Here is a 21127-nt window from a genome sequence, read left to right on the forward strand (position 1 = left end):
AGATCCTGTTACTCCCAAGCCAGTCCGAAATGTTAAGCCTGTCATGCCTAGAGCAAGAATGTCACATTTGAGACAACCTTTTCCAGTAGATTTTTGTCAGAAAACAAAGGTACATGAAGCATCATCACAGAATCATAAAATGGTAGGGGTTGGAAGGGACCTCATAAGGTCTTGGGTGGCAGGTTGGACTTCATGATCTTTGAGGTCTTTTCCAACCTTATTGATACCATGATTCTGTGAAGAAAGGCTGAGAGACCTGGGGCTCTTTATTCTGGAGAAGACTGAAGGGAAATCTTATGAATGCTTACAAACCACAGAATCTCAGAAGGTTGGAAGGGACCTCACAGGATCATTCAGTCCAACTCCCCCCGTCAAAGCAGGATCACCTGAGGCAGGTCACACAGGAACACAGCACAGCATCACCAAGGTTGGAAGAGACCTCAAAGATCATCGAGTCCAACCTGTCACCCAATACCTCATGACTAGAACATGGCACCAAGTGCCACATCCAATCCCCTCTTGTACACCTCCAGGGATGGTGACTCCACCACCTTCCTGGGCAGCACATTCCAATGCCTAACAACTCTCTCTGTGAAGAACTTTCTCCTCACCTCAAGCCTAAACTTCCCCTGGTGCAGCTTGAGACTGTGTCTTGAAAGCCTCCAGAGAAAGACTCTACAAGGTCTCTGGGCAGCCTGCTCTAGGATCCAAACATCCTCACAGCAAAGAAGTTTTTCCTCATGTCGAGATGGAACTCCCTGTATTCCAGTTTGTGTCCATTGCCCCTCATCCTATCACAGGGCTCCAGTGAAAAGAGCCTGGCCCCTGCTTCATGACACCCTTCAGATATTCCTTCAGATATTCCTGTGTGATCTGGTATAGGTGATCCTGCTCTGGCAGGGGTTTGGACTGGATGATCTCTTGAGGTCCCTTCCAACTTTCTGTCAACCCTTCCCCCCCCCAGTCTTCTCCAGAATAAAAAGCCCCAGGCCTCTCAGCCTTTCTTCATCAGATCCTTCTTCATCAGTTCCTGTCCCTTCATCATCCTCACAGCCTCCACTGAACCCCAGTAGATCCCTGCCTCTCTTGAACTGGGGAGCCCAGAACTGGACACAATACTCCAGATGTGGTCTCACCAGGGCAGAATAGACAGGAAGGATCTGCTAGCCACAGACTCTTTTTCCCTTTTAATCCTTAGGTTACAGTTCAACGTTACACTTAAACCAAGAACTTAACACAAGAACCTTTAAGATTGGCTTTTTGCTATACTTTAAAGATGATGCACAAAATTCTGACTCTAGTCATTAAAGTTACCAAAATACAGAGAGACATGCAATGAAAAGGCACTGCAGGCTCTTCTGAGTTGGCTTCAGACTCCAAACTTCAGTACTCTTTGTAACAATAAATCTGCTGCTGCCCCTGTGAATGTCTCAAGGAGCTGATTTTCCCCTTTTTGGTTGTTACTGTTCATTTCTTGGTTCTTTCAAACTATGTAGAAAAATAGAGCTTCAGACAAGAGTGATGGAAAATCATCACATCATCAAACTTGGCTTTTCTTTTTTAAACTGAAACTGGAGGTATTTTTTTCTAAGCTCAACCCCAGTGTGACTTTTCCATCTCTAATGCTAAGAAAACCACACTGAAACACATTTCCATCTTCTTTCCATACTTCCACCTTAAACAGCAACCGAAATACAACAGGTATCCCACTTCTGTTGAACTGAAACCGCAGCAAGAATCCTTCATAGTGACCTTGTGTGCTTCTACAGCCACATTACCATCAGAACTGAATTGGCACAAACTCTGTGTGTCTGCAAAATTGTTCTGTCTCAACACTGCTGAGCTTACAGGCAACAACAGCAGCAACCAAAAAGGTGTGGAAGGCTTTGTTCTGTTTTAATGGAATATATTAAACAGGATTTTATTGAATCTGATGTAGACAGAGGTGCACTTTGATTTCTTTCTTTCTTCTAATTTGCTCCAAATGTGGCAGCAGTTTTCTCTCATTCTCATATCAGTGGTGCTCTTTTTGATGGTAGAAAATGTAATTACAAAACTTGCAATTTGATCTTCAGTGTACCAAAGGTTGCTCACTGGGGTTGCAGAAATTGTTCGTCTTCTGGTTTGCTGTTTCAGAAGATTATTTCTTTCTTCCATGATCTGATGGCACTCTGGACAGTGTTTTCCTTCCTTCCATGATCTGATGGCACTCTTTGCACAGTGTTTTCCTTCCCTCCATGGTCTGATGGCACTCTTTGCACAGTGTTTTCCTTCCTTCCATGATCTGATGGCACTCTTTGCACAGTGGTTTCCTTCCTTCCATGATCTGATGGCACTCTTTGAGAGTGTTTTCCTTCTTTCCATGATCTGATGGCACTCTTTGCACAGTGTTTTCCTTCCTTCCATGATCTGATGGCATCCTGGACAGTGTTTTCCTTCCTTCCATGATCTGATGGCACTCTTTGCACAGTGTTTTCCTTCCTTCCATGATCTGATGGCACTCTGGACAGTGTTTTCCTTCTTTCCATGATCTGATGGCACTCTTTGCACAGTGTTTTCCTTCCTTCCATGATCTGATGGCACTCTGGACAGTGTTTTCCTTCCTTCCATGGTCTAATGGCACTCTTTGAGAGTGTTTTCCTTCTTTCCATGATCTGATGGCACTCTTTGCACAGTGTTTTCCTTCCTTCCATGATCTGATGGCACTCTGGACAGTGTTTTCCTTCCTTCCATGATCTGATGGCACTCTTTGCACAGTGTTTTCCTTCCTTCCATGATCTGATGGCACTCTGGACAGTGTTTTCCTTCCTTCCATGATCTGATGGCACTCTTTGAGAGTGTTTTCCTTCCTTCCATGATCTGATGGCACTCTGGACAGTGTTTTCCTTCCTTCCATGGTCTGATGGCACTCTTTGGACAGTGTTTTCCTTCCTTCCATGATCTGATGGCACTCTTTGGACAGTGTTTTCCTTCCTTCCATGATCTGATGGCACTCTTTGAGAGTGTTTTCCTTCCTTCCATGATCTGATGGCACTCTTTGCACAGTGTTTTCCTTCCTCCCATGATCTGATGGCACTCTGGACAGTGTTTTCCTTCCTTCCATGGTCTGATGGCACTCTTTGCACAGTGTTTTCCTTCCTCCCATGATCTGATGGCACTCTGGACAGTGTTTTCCTTCCTTCCATGATCTGATGGCACTCTTTGGACAGTGTTTTCCTTCCTTCCATGATCTGATGGCACTCTTTGCACAGTGTTTTCCTTCCTTCCATGGTTTGATGGCACTCTTTTGAGAGTGCTTTCCTTCCTTCCTTCCATGATTTGATGGCACTCTTTGGACAGTGTTTCACTCACAGAAGGATCAGAGACCCCAAAGCAATACAAATACAAAAGTAAGAGCCCCTCTAAAACACCACCTTTCACAGGAGGTTCTACACTGCCCTATGGTGTATAGGAGTGGCAAGTCTGGTGCAAAAAGAGTAGTTGTAAAAGCACAAACCTAGAGAATTATAAATAAACTGAAATAATAATCACTACTATGCTCCTCTCTGAGCAATTTCTTAAAGTAAGCAAACTACCTATATGCATAATTCAATTTCAAATGGATGACACTGTTTGCTCTTGCCCATTTCCAATTAACTAACTGTGCCAAGTGCAAATAGTCAAGTTATTTGCAAATTAATGGTATTTAGATACACACACATGTGTGTAGGTACACACACACACCCCTCCTTCTCTCTCTCTCTCTCTATCTATCTATCTATCTAATCTCTCCATCTTTCTATCTAATCTCTCCATCTCTTTCTCTCTCTCTGTACCTATCAGATATGCATGAACCCTGTATTGTCAATGCAGAGACTGTCTGGGTTGAAGGCTCCAGACACAAGGCCTGGAATGAGATAGAGCTGTAAAAAAACCAACTTTATTTAGAGATAAAAAATAAAATACAGTAAGACAGCATAGAAAATAGAATGCAAGAGAAAACAGAACAAAATAGAATAGAACAGGATAGACCAGAACACAATTGAAAAGGATAGGATAGGATAGGGTAGGGTAGGGTAGGGTAGGGTAGGGTAGGGTAGGGTAGGATAGGATAGGATAGGATAGGATAGGATAGGATAGGATAGGATAGGATAGGATAGGATAGGATAGAATGGAATGGAATGGAATGGAATGGAATGGAATGGAATGGAAGAATAGACTAGAATGAAATAGAATTAAATAAATATAATAAAATATAAAATAATAATAAAATAGGAAAAAAAAATAAAATAAAATAATAAAATGAAATAAAATAAAATAAAACAAAATAAAATAAAATTAAATAAAATAAATTGAAATAAAATAAAATAAAATGAAAATAAAATAAAATAAAAATAAAATAAAATGAAATAAAATAAAAGTAAAATGGAATTAAAATAAAATAAAAGTAAAATAAAATAAAATAAAATGAAATAAAATAAAATAAAAGTAAAGTGGAATTAAAATAAAATAAAAGTAAAATAAAATAAAACAAAATAAAATAAAAATAAAATAAAATAAAAGTAAATAAAAGTAAAATAGAATAAAATCAACAGGCTCCAAGCCTGGGAGTGTTGCAAGCCAGGTTGGATGGGGATTTGAGCAACCGGGTCTAGTGGAAGGTTGCAATGGGAGGGTAGTTGGGTCTGTACAATCTTCAGGGACCCTTCCAACCCAACTGATTCCCTGATTCTATCTGAGCATTTTGGAGAGGTTAATAAATGGATCTTTTGCTTTAATTCTGAGGAAGAACACGAAGGCTTCTCTCCAGTTCTGCCTAATCACATTTTGATAAACACCACTTAAACTGCTGATCGCCCATTAAAAACAAACACTGAAAACCCTCTTTAATTTATTATGGTGATCTGCAGTTCAAAGAATCTTGTCAAACATTTTCCCTGGTGTGATTAACAATAGGACTGCATTTAAATAAAATCATTCTGATTTTATGCTGTCATTAATGAAAGGCCTTTCAATGCTCTGCAATTAGAAAAGAACAAGACAGCAACAGGGAAAAAAACCCATAAATGAGATGAAAGCCTAAGAGATCATTACTGACAGGCTCCAGTGAAGCATTAGATGAAACCAGCTCCATCTCACTTGGGATTTTGTTGGAGAGAAGTTCAGTGTCCAAAATGATATAAATAGTTTTGCCTTCATTTTTGATTGACACAGATTGTGTGGAAATGCTGAAAGTTCAGAGAGGCACATGCATTTAGATGGGCACTAAATGAAATGTCAGCCACGAGGCTGTAAGGTCACAGAAAACCTCTGCTGCTGAAATTCAAAATGATCTCCAAATAAACCAGGTTCTCAAAGAGGACAAAAACTTCCTGTGATTAATCCCAGCCTGAGAACTATCCAGAGAAGCTGTGGGTAGAGAACTGCACAATCCATTCTGGTTTGTGTGAAGTGCCACCTGGCTTTGCATACCTCCACCCACAGCACATCATCCCCACAGGCTATAAATTGCAATGAAAAGGAAAGATGTGGGATGGCTGAAGAAGACATCCAGCACAGGTTGCTTTGTCCTTACCTAGTAAAGTCTGTCATTTCCATCATAATCATGCACATCTGCTTTGCCAACACAATGATGTCATTACCACTGTCATCCCACTTGGCGACTTCTGCGTCCAGTTTGCTCTTTTCTTGGTGGAATATCTCTACCTGCTCAGCAATCTTAGCCTTCTCCTCCTGGGGAAGCTGAGCCATGATTGCCTGGGGTGAAAAACAGGGAGAAGCTGAGCATGAAAAGATTAAACTAGGAGCTATATACTTTTCCAGTGGTTCAAACAGCATGCCCAACTTCTGAATTATTTTTATGGGCATCAAAAAAGGCAAGCACAATCCAGTAGATGCTAAGATTTCTGTTGGGATGAACAAAACCAGACTCACGTGGTGTTTGTAGCTTGTATAGCCACAGGGTGCAGACCATCAACAGTTTCAAGCCAGCCAGGACAACTGACTGCTTAGCTACAGATGTATCCCAGACCATCAGCATCACACTCAGGATAAAGGGGGAAGCTTGCTGAGGGGAGTGGGCTTCTTGCTTGGGTTCCTGCTAACCCTGCTCCTCTTCCTTCTCCTGCTCCCAAGGACTGCCTTCCCATTTAGTGTGACCACCATACATTTGCTGGGCTGAGCCTAACCTCATATACTTTACATTGGCATTGGGATCAGTTTTGTTGTTTCATTAAATCCGTTTTCATTTCGACCCACAGGTCTCCTTGCCTTTTCCTCAATCCCTTTCTCTGCTGGGGAGGCATCATCAGGTGACAGAGCAACTGCTGTTGTTTAGCCCCAGATACAGGGTGTCATCAGCAAAGCTGTTGAGGGTGCTTCTACCCAAGTGTCAGTGACAAAGAAGTCAAACAGTGTTGGTCCCAATACTAACCCTTGAGGAACACCACTTGTCACTAGTCTCCACTTGGACATTGAACCATTGACTGCAACTCTCTGAGTGCAACCATCCAGCCAATTCATAGAATCATAGAATCAATAAGGCTGGAAGAGACCTCAAAGATCATCAAGTCCAACCTGTCACCCATGACCTCATGACTACTAAACCATGGCACCAAGTGCCACCACCTATCAAATCCATGCCTCTCCAATTCAGAAACAAGGATGTCACGGGGGACCAAGTCAATTGTTTACTTAGTCACTAGTCAGGGAGATCTAAGAAAACTCCTAGTAAAGCCTAACTTTCAGGAAGAACCAAATGAATGACATCAATGGGAGAAGGCAGCCTCAACCTCTGGCAGAAGCAGAAGTTTGCTGCTTAACCCAGCGCTGAAATTAGCTATGACATGCAAGATAACATACTTGAAGCAAATTGTAATGAATGTTCCTTTCAATAATATTTAGTGCTCTAATTGTCTCTTGGAAGATGCTCAAAAAGGCACTGAGGAGGTTGACACTAATCTGCACTGACAGTGTCAACAAGGCAGAAAATTCCCTGCCTCCTCCAAAACCAGGGGGGGGAAGAAAAAAAGGAGAACTCTGCAAAATCATAATCATTATTTTGGAAGATCAAATGGACACTTCCAATCAGGAGTTCCAAGCTGAGCCTTCCAGTTGGCTTTAGGGGTTCTGAAGCCTGCCTTATGCACGTAATGGGGTGTGACACATCTTTAAGTGTCATTACATTTCTTCTTGTTTATGTCACTTTCAATCAGCTGCACTCTTACTCTACATATCCTTAAAATGCTCCTGGCTTTTAAAAATTCATAATTGACCTTTTCCAGAACTGAAATCAAAAAGGTTATAAACAGCAGATCAGGGGGAAAAAAAGAAAGAGGAAAAAAAAAAAAAGGAGAGGAATTTGCAAGTTAATCAAATTAAAATTCAGCACATGAGTTTTAATTAGGGCCTTATCAATGCAACTCAGCAGTTTCAAATGTTAGTGCATTTGTCTTCCCACAGAAAACTGCAGGGTAAGTCAGGCTAATAAATAAATATATAAAATACACACAAAGCACCAGTGGTGATGAATTAATGGCAATTAAGAGAATGTGATATGGAGCAGGAGGGTTTGGAAAGCCCATCTGTACATGTCTGTGGGGGCAGGCTGGGAGAATTGGAGCTCGTCAGCCTGGAGAAGAGAAGGCTCCAGGGAGACCTAATAGCAGCCTTTGAGCGCCTGAAGGGAGAATCATAGAATCAATAAGGTTGGAAAAGACCTCAGAGATCCTCAAGTCCAACCTATCACTCAACACCTCATGACTAACTAAACCATGGCTGCAAGTGCTACATCCAGTCCCTTTTTGAACACCTTCAGGGACGGTGACTCCACCACCTCCCTGGGCAGCACAGCCCAATGGCCAATTACTCTTTCTGGGAAGAACTTTCTCCTCACCTCCAGCCTAAACTTCCCCTGGTGCAGCTTGAGACTGTGTCCTCTTGTTCTGGTGCTGCTTGCCTGGGACAAGAGACCAACCCCACCTGGCTACAACCTCCCTTCAGGGAGTTGTAGAGAACAATAAGGGCAATGGCTTTGAGCTAGAAGAGGGGAAGATTGAGGCTGGAGATTAGGAAGAAATTCTTTCCAGGGAGGGTAGTGAGAAACTGGAACAGGTTGGACAAGGAGGTTGTGGATGCCTCCTCCCTGGAGGTGCTCAGGACCAGCCTTGAACAACCTGGTCTGGTGAAGATGTCTCTGCCCACTGTGTAGGGGTTAGAACTAGATAATCTTGAAGGTCCTTTCCAGCCCAAATTGTTCTATGATGCTATGATTCAATGTCCTATATGTGGTCTCTCTCTGGGCAGCTTCACCTGCATACCATTTAACCTGGCTGGCAATGTTTGAACATTTATGTTCCAGATCCTGTTGTGTCTTCAAGGAAGATAAACCCTACAGCAAATGCAGCTCATATATTTGGGGTTTATCTATTGAAGATGAACCCAAGTCTTTCTACAGAAGTACTAATAGCTTTATGGAGTAAGGATATTGAACAAATCCATTACATTCTGCAACTAAAAATCCAGCTTTTCCATAGAAAGGGTTCACAGATCATAGAATGATAGAATTGTCAGAGCTGGAAGAGACCTCAGGGATCATCCAGTTCCAACCACCTGCCATGGACAGGGACACCTCACACTACAGCAGGTTGCTCACAGCCACATCCAGCCTGGCTTTCAAAACCTCCAGGGATGAGGCTTCCACCACCTCCCTGGGCAACCTGTGCCAGGCTCTCACCACCCTCATGGGGAACAACTTCTTCCTAACATCCCATCTGAATCTACCCATTTCTAGTTTGGCTCCATTCCCTCCCAGTCCTATCTCTCCCTGACACCCTCAAAAGTCCCTCCCCAGCTTTCTTGTAGCCCTTTCACATACTGGAAGGCCACAAGAAGGTCTTCTCGGAGCCTTCCCTTCTCCAGACTGAACAGCCCCAACTCTCTCAGTCTGTCCTCATAGCAGAGCAGCTCCAGATCTCTGCTCATCCTCGTGGCCCTTCTCTGGACACCTTCCAGCACCTCCAGATCCTTCCTGTACAAGGTTCTCCAGAACTGGACACAGTGCTTCAGGTGGAGTCTCCGGGGAGTGGAGCAGAGGGGGTGAATCACCTCCCTTGACCTGCTGGCTGTACTTTTCTTAATGCAGCCCAGGCTCTGCTTGGCTTTCTGGGCTGCAAGTGCTCACTGCTGGCTCCTGTTGAGCTTCTCATCCACCAGCATCCCAAAGGCCTTTTCTTCAGGGCTCCTCTCAAGCCAGTCCCTGCCCAGCCTATACTGATGCTTGGGATCACACCCTTCTGCTTAGCAGATTCATTTCAATGAGTCACTCAAGATGTAGATTGGGTGGCTTCAGCTTGGCATGTTTCCATTTTAGGTTTTCCTGCTTTCTACATTCCTCAGGAGCAGGACTGTCTCTAGGATATATTATGTTTATACAGTGTGTGGCTGATCAAAGCAGAAGGCCTTAAGTGCAGCAGTGATAATAACTGCAACAAAATGTAATAGAATTTAAGGCTCTTAAGTCCCCAGGTGAACTAGATTCTTAGTAAAAATATCACTGCAGTCCTCACTTGGTTTTCAGATCAAGAAAGGATGATATGATAGCCAGTCCTGGATGTAACCCCAAAAAAACCCCCCAACAATGGAAAAGAAAGGCTGAGAAATAAGTGTATTGTATCACAATACCTTGGTGCTTGAGACCTACTTCAGTAGCCAATTCTTTAAACACATCAAGCAGCACTTTGTGCTTTTTAAAACAGAAAACAATCCCCCCAAAGACAGTGACTTGCCTCCAGGACAGAGTTCTGTCATTGTCCTCAGGATAAGGCATCATGCTGCACTTCTCCAGACTGCACAGTTTTCCATGCCAGTTCCTGGTCACCCAGGACCGACAATCCATCTGCTCTATGATGTATGATATGTCCTTAATCTGGAGGTACAACACTGTTTTGCACTTGGGATGTAGGGATGGAAAGTCAACTTTTCTAAGCCTGATGGTATGGTTTCTTTACCATTCATATTCAAGCTAATGAATTAAAAAGATCCCCTTTTGTATCAAGAGGAGTGCGGCCAGCAGGCCAAGAGAGGCGATTCTGCCCCTTCACTCTGCTCTGCTGAGACCCCACCTTGAATACTGTGTCCAGTTCTGGTGTGCCTATCATAAGATGGACATGGAACTGTTGGAGCAGGTCCACAGGAGGGCCACAAAGATGACTGAAAGGCTGGGACACCTTTGCTATCAGGACAGACTGAGAGGACTGGGGTTGTTCAGCATTTGGAGAAGAAAAGCCTCCAGGGGGAGTCCTGGGGATCAGCCCAGGACAGGGCTGGTGCTGGGAGCATATGATGCCAGCTCACATCCAGCTTTTCACCTCCCAGCACCCCTCAGTCCTCCTCCTCAGGGCTGCTCTCCATCCCTTCATCTCCCCAACTCTATCAATAGTGAGGTTCACCCTAACCCATGTGCAGGACGTTGCACTTGGCCTCCTGAGTTTCACAGCAGCTCACTTCTTGAGCTCGTCCAGATCCCTCTGGATGGTATCCTGTCCCTCAGGCATGTTGGCTCTACCTGCTCAGCTTGGTGTCATCAGCAGACTTGCTGAGGGTGAATGATGTCATTTGCCCCCCAGATTAGACTCTGATTGTACTTTTTTTTAACTCTCTGAGCTGAGCAGCCCATTTAATCAAAGGTAAACATTCATCAGAGGCTGGCAGAATCCTGAGTGTTAACAAACTCCACTCTCCCCAGCACCTGTGACCCCAGAAGCACTCATCAGCTTTAATTTGCAATCCCCATGCACAAGCTAAGGTCACAAATCACAGGGACTGGAGTTTATCATGATGTAATTACCCTGGTAAAATTACATTGACTCAGTAACAAATGTCTTCAATTACAATCAAATTACAGGGACGCCTCGGTAGCTTAAACAGATCTTCTTGACAGGTTTGCACACTGGGAAACATGAGTAATGTAAGAGATTCCTCTGGCTGCAGCACATGGAGCCTTGATGGGATTTCCATTTATTTATTTATTTGATTTGCTGACTCCTCCCATGGTTTCAGCACATTCCAAACCTGCAAGGCATTCTCCTACCTGCAGCTGCCCCCTTCTGTCATGCAGCTGCAGGTAGGAGCAACCAGCTGACAGCATCACATGAGCCTAAGGAAGATCATTCAAGGTGGGAAGTCATTCTGCCCCTGTACTCAGCAGTGGTTAGTCCTGTGTCCAGTTCTGGGCTCCTCAATTTAAGAAGGACACTGAGACACTTGAAGGTGTCCAGAGAAGGGCAACGAGGCTGGGGAGGGGACTGGAGCACAGCCCTGTGAGGAGAGGCTGAGGGAGCTCGGGTTGCTTAGCCTGGAGAAGAGGAGGCTCAGGGGAGACCTTCTTGTTCTCTCCAACTCTTCTGGGTCTCTTCTCCCAGGCAACCAGCACCAGAACAAGAGGACACAGTCTCAAGCTGTGCCAGGGGAATTTTAGACTTGAGATGAGGAGAAAGTTCTTCCCAGAAAGAGTAATTTGCCATTGGAATGTGCTGCCCAGGGAGATGGTGGAGTCCCTGTGCCTGGGGGTGTTCACAAAATAATTGGATGTGGCACTTGTAGCCATGGTTTAGTTGACAGGAGGTGTTAGGTAATAGGTTGGACTTGATGATCTTTGAGGTCTTTTCCAACCTGGTTGATTCTATGAAGTCAGAGCTTCTTTAACAAGCGAGACAGGAAGCAACCTTAAACACTTAGCTCAATCTACTCTCACCCTTTCTTAAGTATGGTGGGTTGAAAATTCCCCCCCAACATAAAACTGCCATACCAGCTCAGCTGAAAGCAAATGAAGCTGTATATTTACAAGCAAAACTACAACCCAGAAATATGGAATTCAATGAATGTGTATAAAAAAACCCCAATATTTACAGCATTTACTATTTATAAACAACACAAGAACCCCCCTGGACAAAACCAGGGGGTTACCAATTGCTTCCTCCTCTTCCCTCCCCTTTCCCCCTTGTCCACAGTAAAAGAGAGAAAAACAGAGTAGGCTGTTAGTACTTAGCCAAAACAAAGGAACACAGCCAAGGTCAGCAAAGCCACCAGAAGCCAGAGCAGAGGAAGCAAAATGAGCAAAAAATGAGTGTACACAAGTAACTTTCTGTTAGTTTTGGGACCAATGGGATTAGTTAGACCTTAGCCTCATTTTCCCTTCCACATCCAGTAGTGATTTACTTACATTCTACCACTTTCTGTTCAAGATCTGTGGAATATTTTCCAGGCACAGCCTAAAACTACCACATTAAGTGACTCTGTAGATTTGAAACCACTGCCTTTGCATTCCAAGGTAGAGCTTTTGTAGCTGCACAGGGGCTTATACTCACCCTTGCACTTTGGCCAGCGATGAGCTGGTCATCTTCAGTCTGAACACTCGTTCGGCTGCGGACATCATAATCCTCCTGCTCAAAGTCTGAATCATCCTCAAGCTCTTCAGGGGTCTAGACAGAGAGAGAGACAGGGAGAAAAAGCACAGGAGAGGAGATGACAAGTGTATAAAGGACACAGACAAAGTCCTGTGTACTGTAAGTTCCTATTTCATTGACTACCTGCCCAGAAAATTCTCCTTCTCTTTCCTTTTAAATTAAGTTGTCAGCCTAAGCAGTCAAGAACTGAAATTGAATTGTCTTCAAAATTAAGTTGTTCCAGCTCCAGTTTCCTTTACAAATGGCAGTTATCATTACCTTGCTGAGGCTTTTCTTAACTCTGTTAAGATGATGAATGCAGTTCCAGGAACAAATACCCTTTGGAAAAGCAAACAACTGGAATGCAGTGTTTCAAAAGGATGTTATTTCATCTGGAAATGGACTCTAATGCCATTGTATTACTAGCATCTCCATGTACTCTTCAGAAGGGAAGGTAAATACCTGGGGGGAAAAAGTAACTAACATCCTGGAAGAAAAAGTTATCAAAGCAAATAAGAGATTTCCCCTTCAAAGAAGATAGAAATGACATTGGTTGGTTTTGAAACAAATGGGAAGTTTATATTCTGCTTTATCTTGTCAGTTCATTTGGTGTTTTTCAGATGCAGAGCTCTGGAATTTGCCTCATCCCCGAAAGTGAAATCACTTTACCTCCATTGCTGGTGCTACAAATTATCATAGTATCATGGTATGTGATGGGGTGCTTGGTGCCATGGGTTAGTTGTTTGGGTGGTGTTGGATTGGTTGATGGGTTGGACGTGATGATCTTGAAGGTCTCTTCCAACCTGGTTTATTCTATGTATTCTATTCTATCAGGCAGAGTTGGAAGGGACCACAAGGATCATCTAGTTCCACCCCCGCTGCCATGGGCAGGGACACCCCACACTATATCAGGCTGGCCAGAGCCTTGTCCAGCCTGGTCTTAAACACCTCCAAGGACAGCGCCCCAACCACCTCCCTGGACAACCCATTCCAGGGCTTCATCACTCTCATGGTGAAGAACTTCCTCCTCACCTCCAGCCTGAAGGTCTCTGGGCAGAGTGATTAAATCTACTTACTTACGTGCTAGCCTCAGGCTACTTAAAATGTTGGAGAGAGTGAGACAAGAAATTCACAGATACCTAATGGATCTCTTCATTTAACAATGATCAGGGGCGCGGAGCATCTCTGCTATGCAGATAGGCTGAGGGAGATGAGGTTGTTCAGCCGGGAGAAGAGGAGGCTCCAGGGAGACCTAATAGCAACCTTCCAGTACCTGAAGTTGGCTACAAGAAGGATGGGGAGAGACTGTTTACAAAGGCCTGTGGGGATAGGCCAAGGGACAACGGCTTCAAACTAGGGAAGAGGAGATTTAGATTAGATGTTAGGAACAAGTTCTTTAGTATGAGCATGGTGGAACACTGGAACAGGTTGCTCAGGGAGGTGGTTGTGACCTCATGCCTGAAGATATTTAAAGTGAGGCTGGGCAGGGCTCTGGGCCACCTGATGTAGTGGAGGATGTCCCTGCTGACTGCAGAGGGGGTTGGACTGCATGAGATTCGGAGGTCCCTTCCAAGCCAGACCATTCTGTGATTCTACGATTCAGGGTTTTTTCACCTTCTGGCAAAAAAATAGGCATTGAAAGAAGAGGGGGAAAAAAAGGAAAAGAAAATGAGTCAGCCTCTTTCCATGTTGTGCTTGAACAGCATCTAGGGCAACAATCTGGCCACAAGGAACTTATGTAGGTACAGCACATGCCAGTGGCAACAGATCAAGATCACAGCAACTCTGCAGAGAAATCCTCACCTTACTGGATACTCATCAGCCTCAGTGCTAACCTAGTGGGCCAACCACAACAGAAGAAATCATCCATACTGGCATTTCATGCTTGGAGGCAACATCAAGTTTGCTAGCAGAGGTGCTAATCATTGCCAGTTGTCATTACAGCTCTGTCTTGAAGATGCTCAGTCACTAGGAACCGGTCCAAAGTCTCTAACGTAAGGCAGAGGAGTCTTTTGGCGATATTTATGTTACAGCCTGGATTCCAGCACCAAGTGCACATCACTTTGTAAGGGAAATCAGCTGCTTTGCTAACTGCATGGTGAAGTGCACATGATGGGGAGAGTAAAACACAGCCATCTTCATCTGGCCTCAAGAGTATGAATTAAATATGTGTTGTGATGCTGAGCACTGGAGGAAGAGATAACCAAGTGTGACAGTATGGTAACGAAACCCGGGCTGCATCTCTGAAGAAATGCCTGTGAAATATGTCTAAGGATAGGCAGGAGATGAAATTTAGGTGAAAAAAAATAATTTATTGTTTCTCTACTGCCACAAGAAAAAAAATTCTTAAAAAAGATTGGTATCCATCACAATAATGCCCATTGGTCTTGCTGTCCAATTGCCTTTAACTGCCCAGCTACCCGAGGGGACCTCCAGGGAGGGGGATTTAAACACCTCCAGGGATGGGGATTTAAACACCTCCAGGGATGGGGATTTAAACACCATGGGCTGCCTGTTCCAGTGTTTGGGAACCCTTTTGGTCAAGAATTTTCTTCTAATATCCAACCTAAACCTCCCCTGGTGCAATTTGAGGGCATTTCCTCTCCTCCTAGCACTTGTTACTAGGGAAAAGTGACCAACCCCCACCTGGCTCCAACCTCCTTTCAGGCAGCTCTAGAGAGCCAGAAGGTATCCTCTCAGCCTCCTCTTCTGTGGACTGAGCAACCCCATTTCCCTCAGGTGCTCCTCACCAGATGTTCTCTAGACCCTTCATCAGCTTTGTTGCCCTTCTCTGGACCCGCTCCAGCATTTTAATGTCCTTCTTGGATTGAGAGGTCCAAAAGTGAACCCAGTACTCAAGGTGTGGCTGAGTACAGGGGCACTATCGCTCCCCTACTCCTGCCGGCCACACTCCTGCAAACCAAAAGGACCAGTCAATGCAGCTGTTGATGCTGTCCTTCAAGCATAAGAAATCTCAGTGTTTCTTATCTGTGCACGGGAGATCTAATTTAAAATCAGCTTTCAGGCTCTCTTCAGGTTTTCAAGCCTGGTGAGGTAACACCCTCTTTGTCTTCCAAAACTAGCTGCATTTTTCATTGAGATGAGGAGTTGCAGTCGACTATGTGCTGCTCTTGCAAAAGCATCCGATTCTTCTCACTCTTGCCCTGCTGCTTTGTTTCATTTCATCTCTTGGAGATGCAGCCCATAATAGGATCTCCTTTTTTTTTAGCCACAAAGGAATAAAAATATACAATTACTGAAGTACCTTGACTTGGAGATCTTTACTCTTAGCAGGGCCTTCTAAACATACCTCAGCAACTTTAGTTTCTGTGCACGACAAGAGCTTGGCATTTAAAACCTAGTTTCCAAGACAACAAAGTCTGGAACTTAATTTGTCTGAGCTGGAATACAGAAGGACTGAATCAGTCTTGAGACACCCGAACCTGTGGTCACACAGATGTAGGAAATACAGCTTTGAGTGTGCAGAGAACTGGAATAGGCTTCTCAGAGAGGCTGTGGAGTCATTCCAAACCCACCTGGGCTTGTTCCTGAGTGCTTTACTCTGGCTAATTGTGCTCTAGCAGTGGGGGTGGACAAGATGGTCTTCAGTGGTCCCTTCCAACCTCTACCATTCTGTGACTCTGTGATTTGAGATTGGAGACAGCTTCCAAACAAAACTCTGACAACCACCAGTGGCAGGAGGAGCTGGAGGAACTTTCAAAGCTGCCAGATTTGATGAAGTCATTGATTTCAGCAGGAAGATTGACCATCTTCATAACTTTCACTCTGTGCACCACAGCACAGGCCCTAAGACTCTCCAGGACTGCTTCTCTTTCAAATACAGTATCTCTACTCCACATTGAGAACATTCTTTACTTCATTCAACTAATTCAGTGCGCACTTGCAGCCTGGAAAGCCAATCAGATCCTGGGCTGCAGCAAGAGAAGTGTGGCCAGCAGGGCAAGGGAGGGGATTCTCCCCCTCTACTCAGCTCTGCTGAGACCCCACCTGGAGTACTGCCTCCAGTTCTGGAGCCCCTATTAGTGCTGGAAGGTGTCCAGAGAAGGGCCATGAGGACTAGCAGAGGGCTGGAGCACCTCTCCTTTGAGGACAGACTGAAGGAGTTGGGGCTGTTCAGTCTGGAGAAGAGAAGGCTCCGAGGTGACCTCATTGTGGCCTTCCAGTATCTGAAGAGGTCTCCAAGAAGGCTGGGGAGGGACTTCTCAGGATCTCAGGTAGTGATAGGACTAGGGGGAATGGAATGAAGCTGGAGGTGGGGAGATTCAGGCTGGAGGTGAGGAGGAAGTTCTTCCCCAGGAGAGTGGTGAAGCCCTGGAATGGGTTGTCTGGGGAGGTGGTTGAGGCCCTGTCCCTGGAGGTGTTTAAGCCCAGGCAGGATGAGGCTCTGGCCAGGCTGATCTAGTGTGGGGTGTCCCTGCCCATGGCAGGGGGGTTGGAACTAGATGATCCTTGTGGTCCCTTCCAACCCTGACTGATACTATGATACTATGAAATATGTATTTTATTTCTAGTATGAATTTGGTGACTTTCAGCTTCCAGTCATTGGACTCTCTCTCTCTCTTTTTTTAATGTCTGGCAGCCCAGAATGCCCAGAAAGTGTTTGGTTTTTAAAATCTCTTTGCTGACTATACTGCAAAGCAAGAGACACATCTACTCTTACAACAATGACCTTGTTCTGCTGGGAGTTTCATTTATTTGTGGGGTTGCGTTTCAAACAATGCCTGAGCAAATTGAAGCCACTGGTTAGTCAGCACTGAAATGACACATGCTTTCCCTCAGTAAACAGCCAAACCCATCCCTGCAGAAATCCAGGCAGCAAAATTATTTGTTCATTTAGATTTTACCCAGGCCTGTCTCATCTCCTAGGCTGCACATTTGCATCAGGGAAAAAAAAAACCCACCAACACTCATCTTCAATCGCTGAAGATCTGAGCAAATTAATGCTATTACTACTGAAGCACTAACAATGTTTGCATCTGTTGTCAGTTGTGATCAAATCTTCTAGGTGATGAACAAATTAATCGTGGTTCATCTCCTAGAACACCCTCAGCTCTTTCCTCACAGATGAGTTTTTTGCTGCGCACGGTTTTATTTCGTGCCGGTTGCCGCGTGAAGCTTTTTCTGCCTTATTGTGAAATGAAGCTGATTCCAAGCTGGTTTTACATTCCTCTCATCCAATACGCATCCCTCCAAGTCCCAACTTTTCTATCCCAGGTGCCTTACATACCCTTATCATCAGGACAGCTTTCCTGATGTCACGAACTCCATCATAAACCAGGCGGGAGGCATCTATGAACTCATTCTCTTCAAAGGGCTGCGGGACGTTGGCGCTCAAAGCTTCGATGGCAACTTCAACTTGTTCAGCAAAACGTGGCATAACTAGATTAAACAAAATGAAAGGCAGCAGGATTAGAAACCTTCTTTCATCAACGTTTTTCCCCCTGCCCCTGGGCATAAAAGCTTTCCAGTAGACATGGCACATACTGGGGTTACAATTTCAAGAGCGGCGGCATGGGTTTGTACCAGCTCTGTGCACGCAGAGCCCTGGCGTGTGCTCTGACAGCAGGATCTTCATATTCTCTCCTCCAGCTGCTCCACAAAGAATGAAAATCTGGCTTTTAAAAGTGTGATTTCCTAGCTTTTCAAAGACCCACAAGATATCTGAGCTATCAGTAAAGTACATTGAAAACTAGGAGTGAACACAGTACATGTTTATACCAAATGATCAAAACAAAATCACAGAATGCCAGGGGCTGGAAGGGACCTCAAAAGCTCACCCAGTCCAACCCCCTGCCACAGCTGGATCACCTAGAGCAGATCCCACAGGAACACATCCAGGCAGGTCTTGAATATCTCCAGAGAAGGAGACTCCACAACCTCCCTGGGCAGCCTGTGCCAGGGTTCTGTCAACCTCATTGTAAACATTTTTTTCCTCCTGTTTCCATGGAACTTCCTCTGCCTCAGCTTCCACCACTGCCCCTTGTGCTGTCCTTGGGCATCAGTGAGCAGAGCCTGGCTTCAGCCTCTGGGCACTTACCCTGCACATCTTTATCAACATGAATGAGGTCACCTCTTAGGCTTCTCTTCTCTAAGCTAAAGAGAAGAGCCTTCAGCTCCCTCAGGCTCTTCTTGTAAGGAAGATGTTTTGCTCTCTTCATCATCTTTGTGGCTCTGTGCTCGACTCTTTCAAGTTCCCTGAGGTCCTTCTTGAAGTGAGGGGGCCAAAACTGGATATGAAATTCCAGATGTGGCTTCACCAGGGCAGAGTAGAGGGGGAAGAGAACCTCTCTGGACCTACTAACCAAAGCCTTTCTAATGCACCCCAGGATGACCTTGGCCTTCTTGGCCACAAGTGCACATTGCTGGCTCATGGTCAACCTCCCATCCACCAGGACCCCCAGGTCCTTTTCCCCTTCACTGCTCTCCAACAGGTCAGTGCTCAACCTGTACTGATACCTGGGGTAATTTAGATACCTGCCTAATTTAGATAATTAACTGCAGCCTACCTCATATCTAATAATAATAATACAAACACTTTTTGCAAGGGCATATTATTAAACATTGTGTTTCTTCACTATCAGCATGTATATACCAGAAAAAAACCAGCCAGAGAATCACAGAAGATAATAGCTAAGGATATTATAAGCTGTGGGTTGTATGAGCTTTTCAAATCTCTATCTCTTAAGGCAATTATTTGTAAATATAAATGTCTGATATGTAAATAAAGGCATTCCTTGATGTAAAAATTTTCTACAGGATTCCTTTGAAGCTATAACCACTTTCTGCACATTGCATTTGGTGAAAGATAGATGTTCCCCAAATCAGTCCTCTGACAGCTTAAGAGACTAAACTAGACTAGACTAGACTAGACTAGAATAAACCAGGTTGGAAGAGACCTTCAAGAGCATCACATCCAACCTATCATCCAACACCACCTAATCAACTAACCCATGGCACCAAGCACCCTATCAAGTCTCCTCCTGAACACCCCTAGCAACGGCAACACCACCACCTCCTCGGGCAGCCCATTCCAATGGGCAATCTCTCTCTCTGTGTAAAACTTCCTCCTAACCTCCAGCATAAACCTCCCATGACGCAGCCTGAGACTGTGTCCTCTTGTTCTGGTACTGGTTGCCTGGGAGAAGAGACCAACCTCTGCCTGACTACAACCCCCCTTCAGGTAGTTGTAGAGAGCAATAAGGTCACCCCTGAGTCTCCTCCTCTCCAGGCTAAGCAACCCCAGCTCCCTCAGTCTCTCCAAGCCCCTCACCAACCTTGTTGCCCTTCTCTGGACACGCTCCAGCAAGTCAACCTCCTTCCTAAACTGAGGGGCCCAGAACTGGATACCAGTACTCAAGGTGTGGCCTAACCAGTGCAGTGTACAGGGGCCCTGCTGGCCACACTGTTCCTGATGCAGGCCAGGATGCCATTGGCCCACCTGGCTGCCTGGGCACACTGCAGGCTCATGTTCAGCCTACCATCAACCAGCACCCCCAGGTCCCTTTCCACCTGGCTGCTCTCCAGCCACTTTGACCCCAGCCTGTAGCTCTGCCTGGGGTTGTTGTGGCCAATGTGCAGAACCTGGCACTTGGATGTGTTCAATCTCATGCCGTTGGCCTCTGCCCATCTGCCCAGCCTGTCGAGGTCCCTCTGCAGAGCCTCTCTACCCTCCAGCAGATCAACTCCTGCCCCCAGCTTGGTTTAAACCCAAACTCTACAAACAAGAACAAGGTCAGGTCCAGTAATCATAAGCCACCTATGCTCCTGTACTTAGTTTCTCCCACACTTGAATATTTTTAACATTAATATTGGATGCCTGGGCTCTCATATAGAATCAGAGGATCATTTCAGTTGGAAAAGACCTTTAAGATCATCCACCCCAACCATTCTCTACCTCTACCAAGGCTGGTGCTAAACCCCCTGTTCTTCACCACCACATCTCTGCCTCTTTGAAACATCTCCAGGGATGGGGATTCAACCACCTCCCTGGGCAGCCTGTGCCAGTGGTTGAGAACCCTTTCAGTAAAGAGTTTTCTCCTAATATCCAACAGAATTCTTCCCTGTTGCAACTTGAGGACATTTCTTGTTGTCCTAAATATAATCACCCTAACATACTGCAGGACAAATTGGTGCTTCAATACAAAACTGGATACCAAATCCATTGGAATTCATTTTGCTAAAATTAAGGAACCCAGATCAAGCTTAAGACTTCCAGATAGCCATGATTCTAATTGCTTCCACATTATTGTTGTTATTTGCTGCCTTCTAGCATCTACAGATCTAAATCATAGAATCACAGGATCATCAAAGTGTTTCAGTTGCAAAAGACCTCTAAGATCATTGAGTCCAATCATCAACCTTAACACCACCATGGCCAATAAACCATGTCCCAAAGTGCTGCTATGTCCACATGTTCTTTGAACACCTCCAGGGATGGTGACTCCACCACCTCCCTGTACAACAGGCTGCTGGAGGGTAGAGAGGCTTTGCAGAGGGACCTCACCAGGCTGGACAGATGGGCAGAGGCCAAGGGCAGGAGATTGAACACATCCAAGTGCCAGGTTCTGCACATTGGCCACAATAACCCCAGGCAGTGCTACAGGCTGGGATCAGAGTGGCTGAGAGCAGCCAGACAGAGAGGGACCTGGGGAAAGTGGTTGATGGTAGGCTGAACATGAGCCTGC

The 21127-nt window shown here is 45.0% G+C and overlaps 1 protein-coding gene across 2 annotated transcripts in view; it reads right to left on the reverse strand.

Annotated features, from left to right (window-relative positions):
• The window catches only part of CTNNA2 (catenin alpha 2), a 698580-nt gene that overhangs the window by 46025 nt on the left and 631428 nt on the right, over window positions 1–21127 (reverse strand). For both annotated transcript variants that reach the window (XM_054172387.1, XM_054172388.1), the window contains 3 exons: window positions 17671–17822; window positions 12345–12458; window positions 5555–5736 (listed from right to left, as the gene is read on the reverse strand). In XM_054172387.1, the coding sequence (XP_054028362.1) occupies window positions 5555–5736; window positions 12345–12458; window positions 17671–17822 (448 nt within the window). The remainder of the gene's footprint in view (window positions 1–5554; window positions 5737–12344; window positions 12459–17670; window positions 17823–21127) is intronic.

Source organism: Dryobates pubescens, chromosome 23 (genome assembly GCF_014839835.1).
Source record: "Dryobates pubescens isolate bDryPub1 chromosome 23, bDryPub1.pri, whole genome shotgun sequence".
Taxonomy (NCBI): domain Eukaryota; kingdom Metazoa; phylum Chordata; class Aves; order Piciformes; family Picidae; genus Dryobates; species Dryobates pubescens.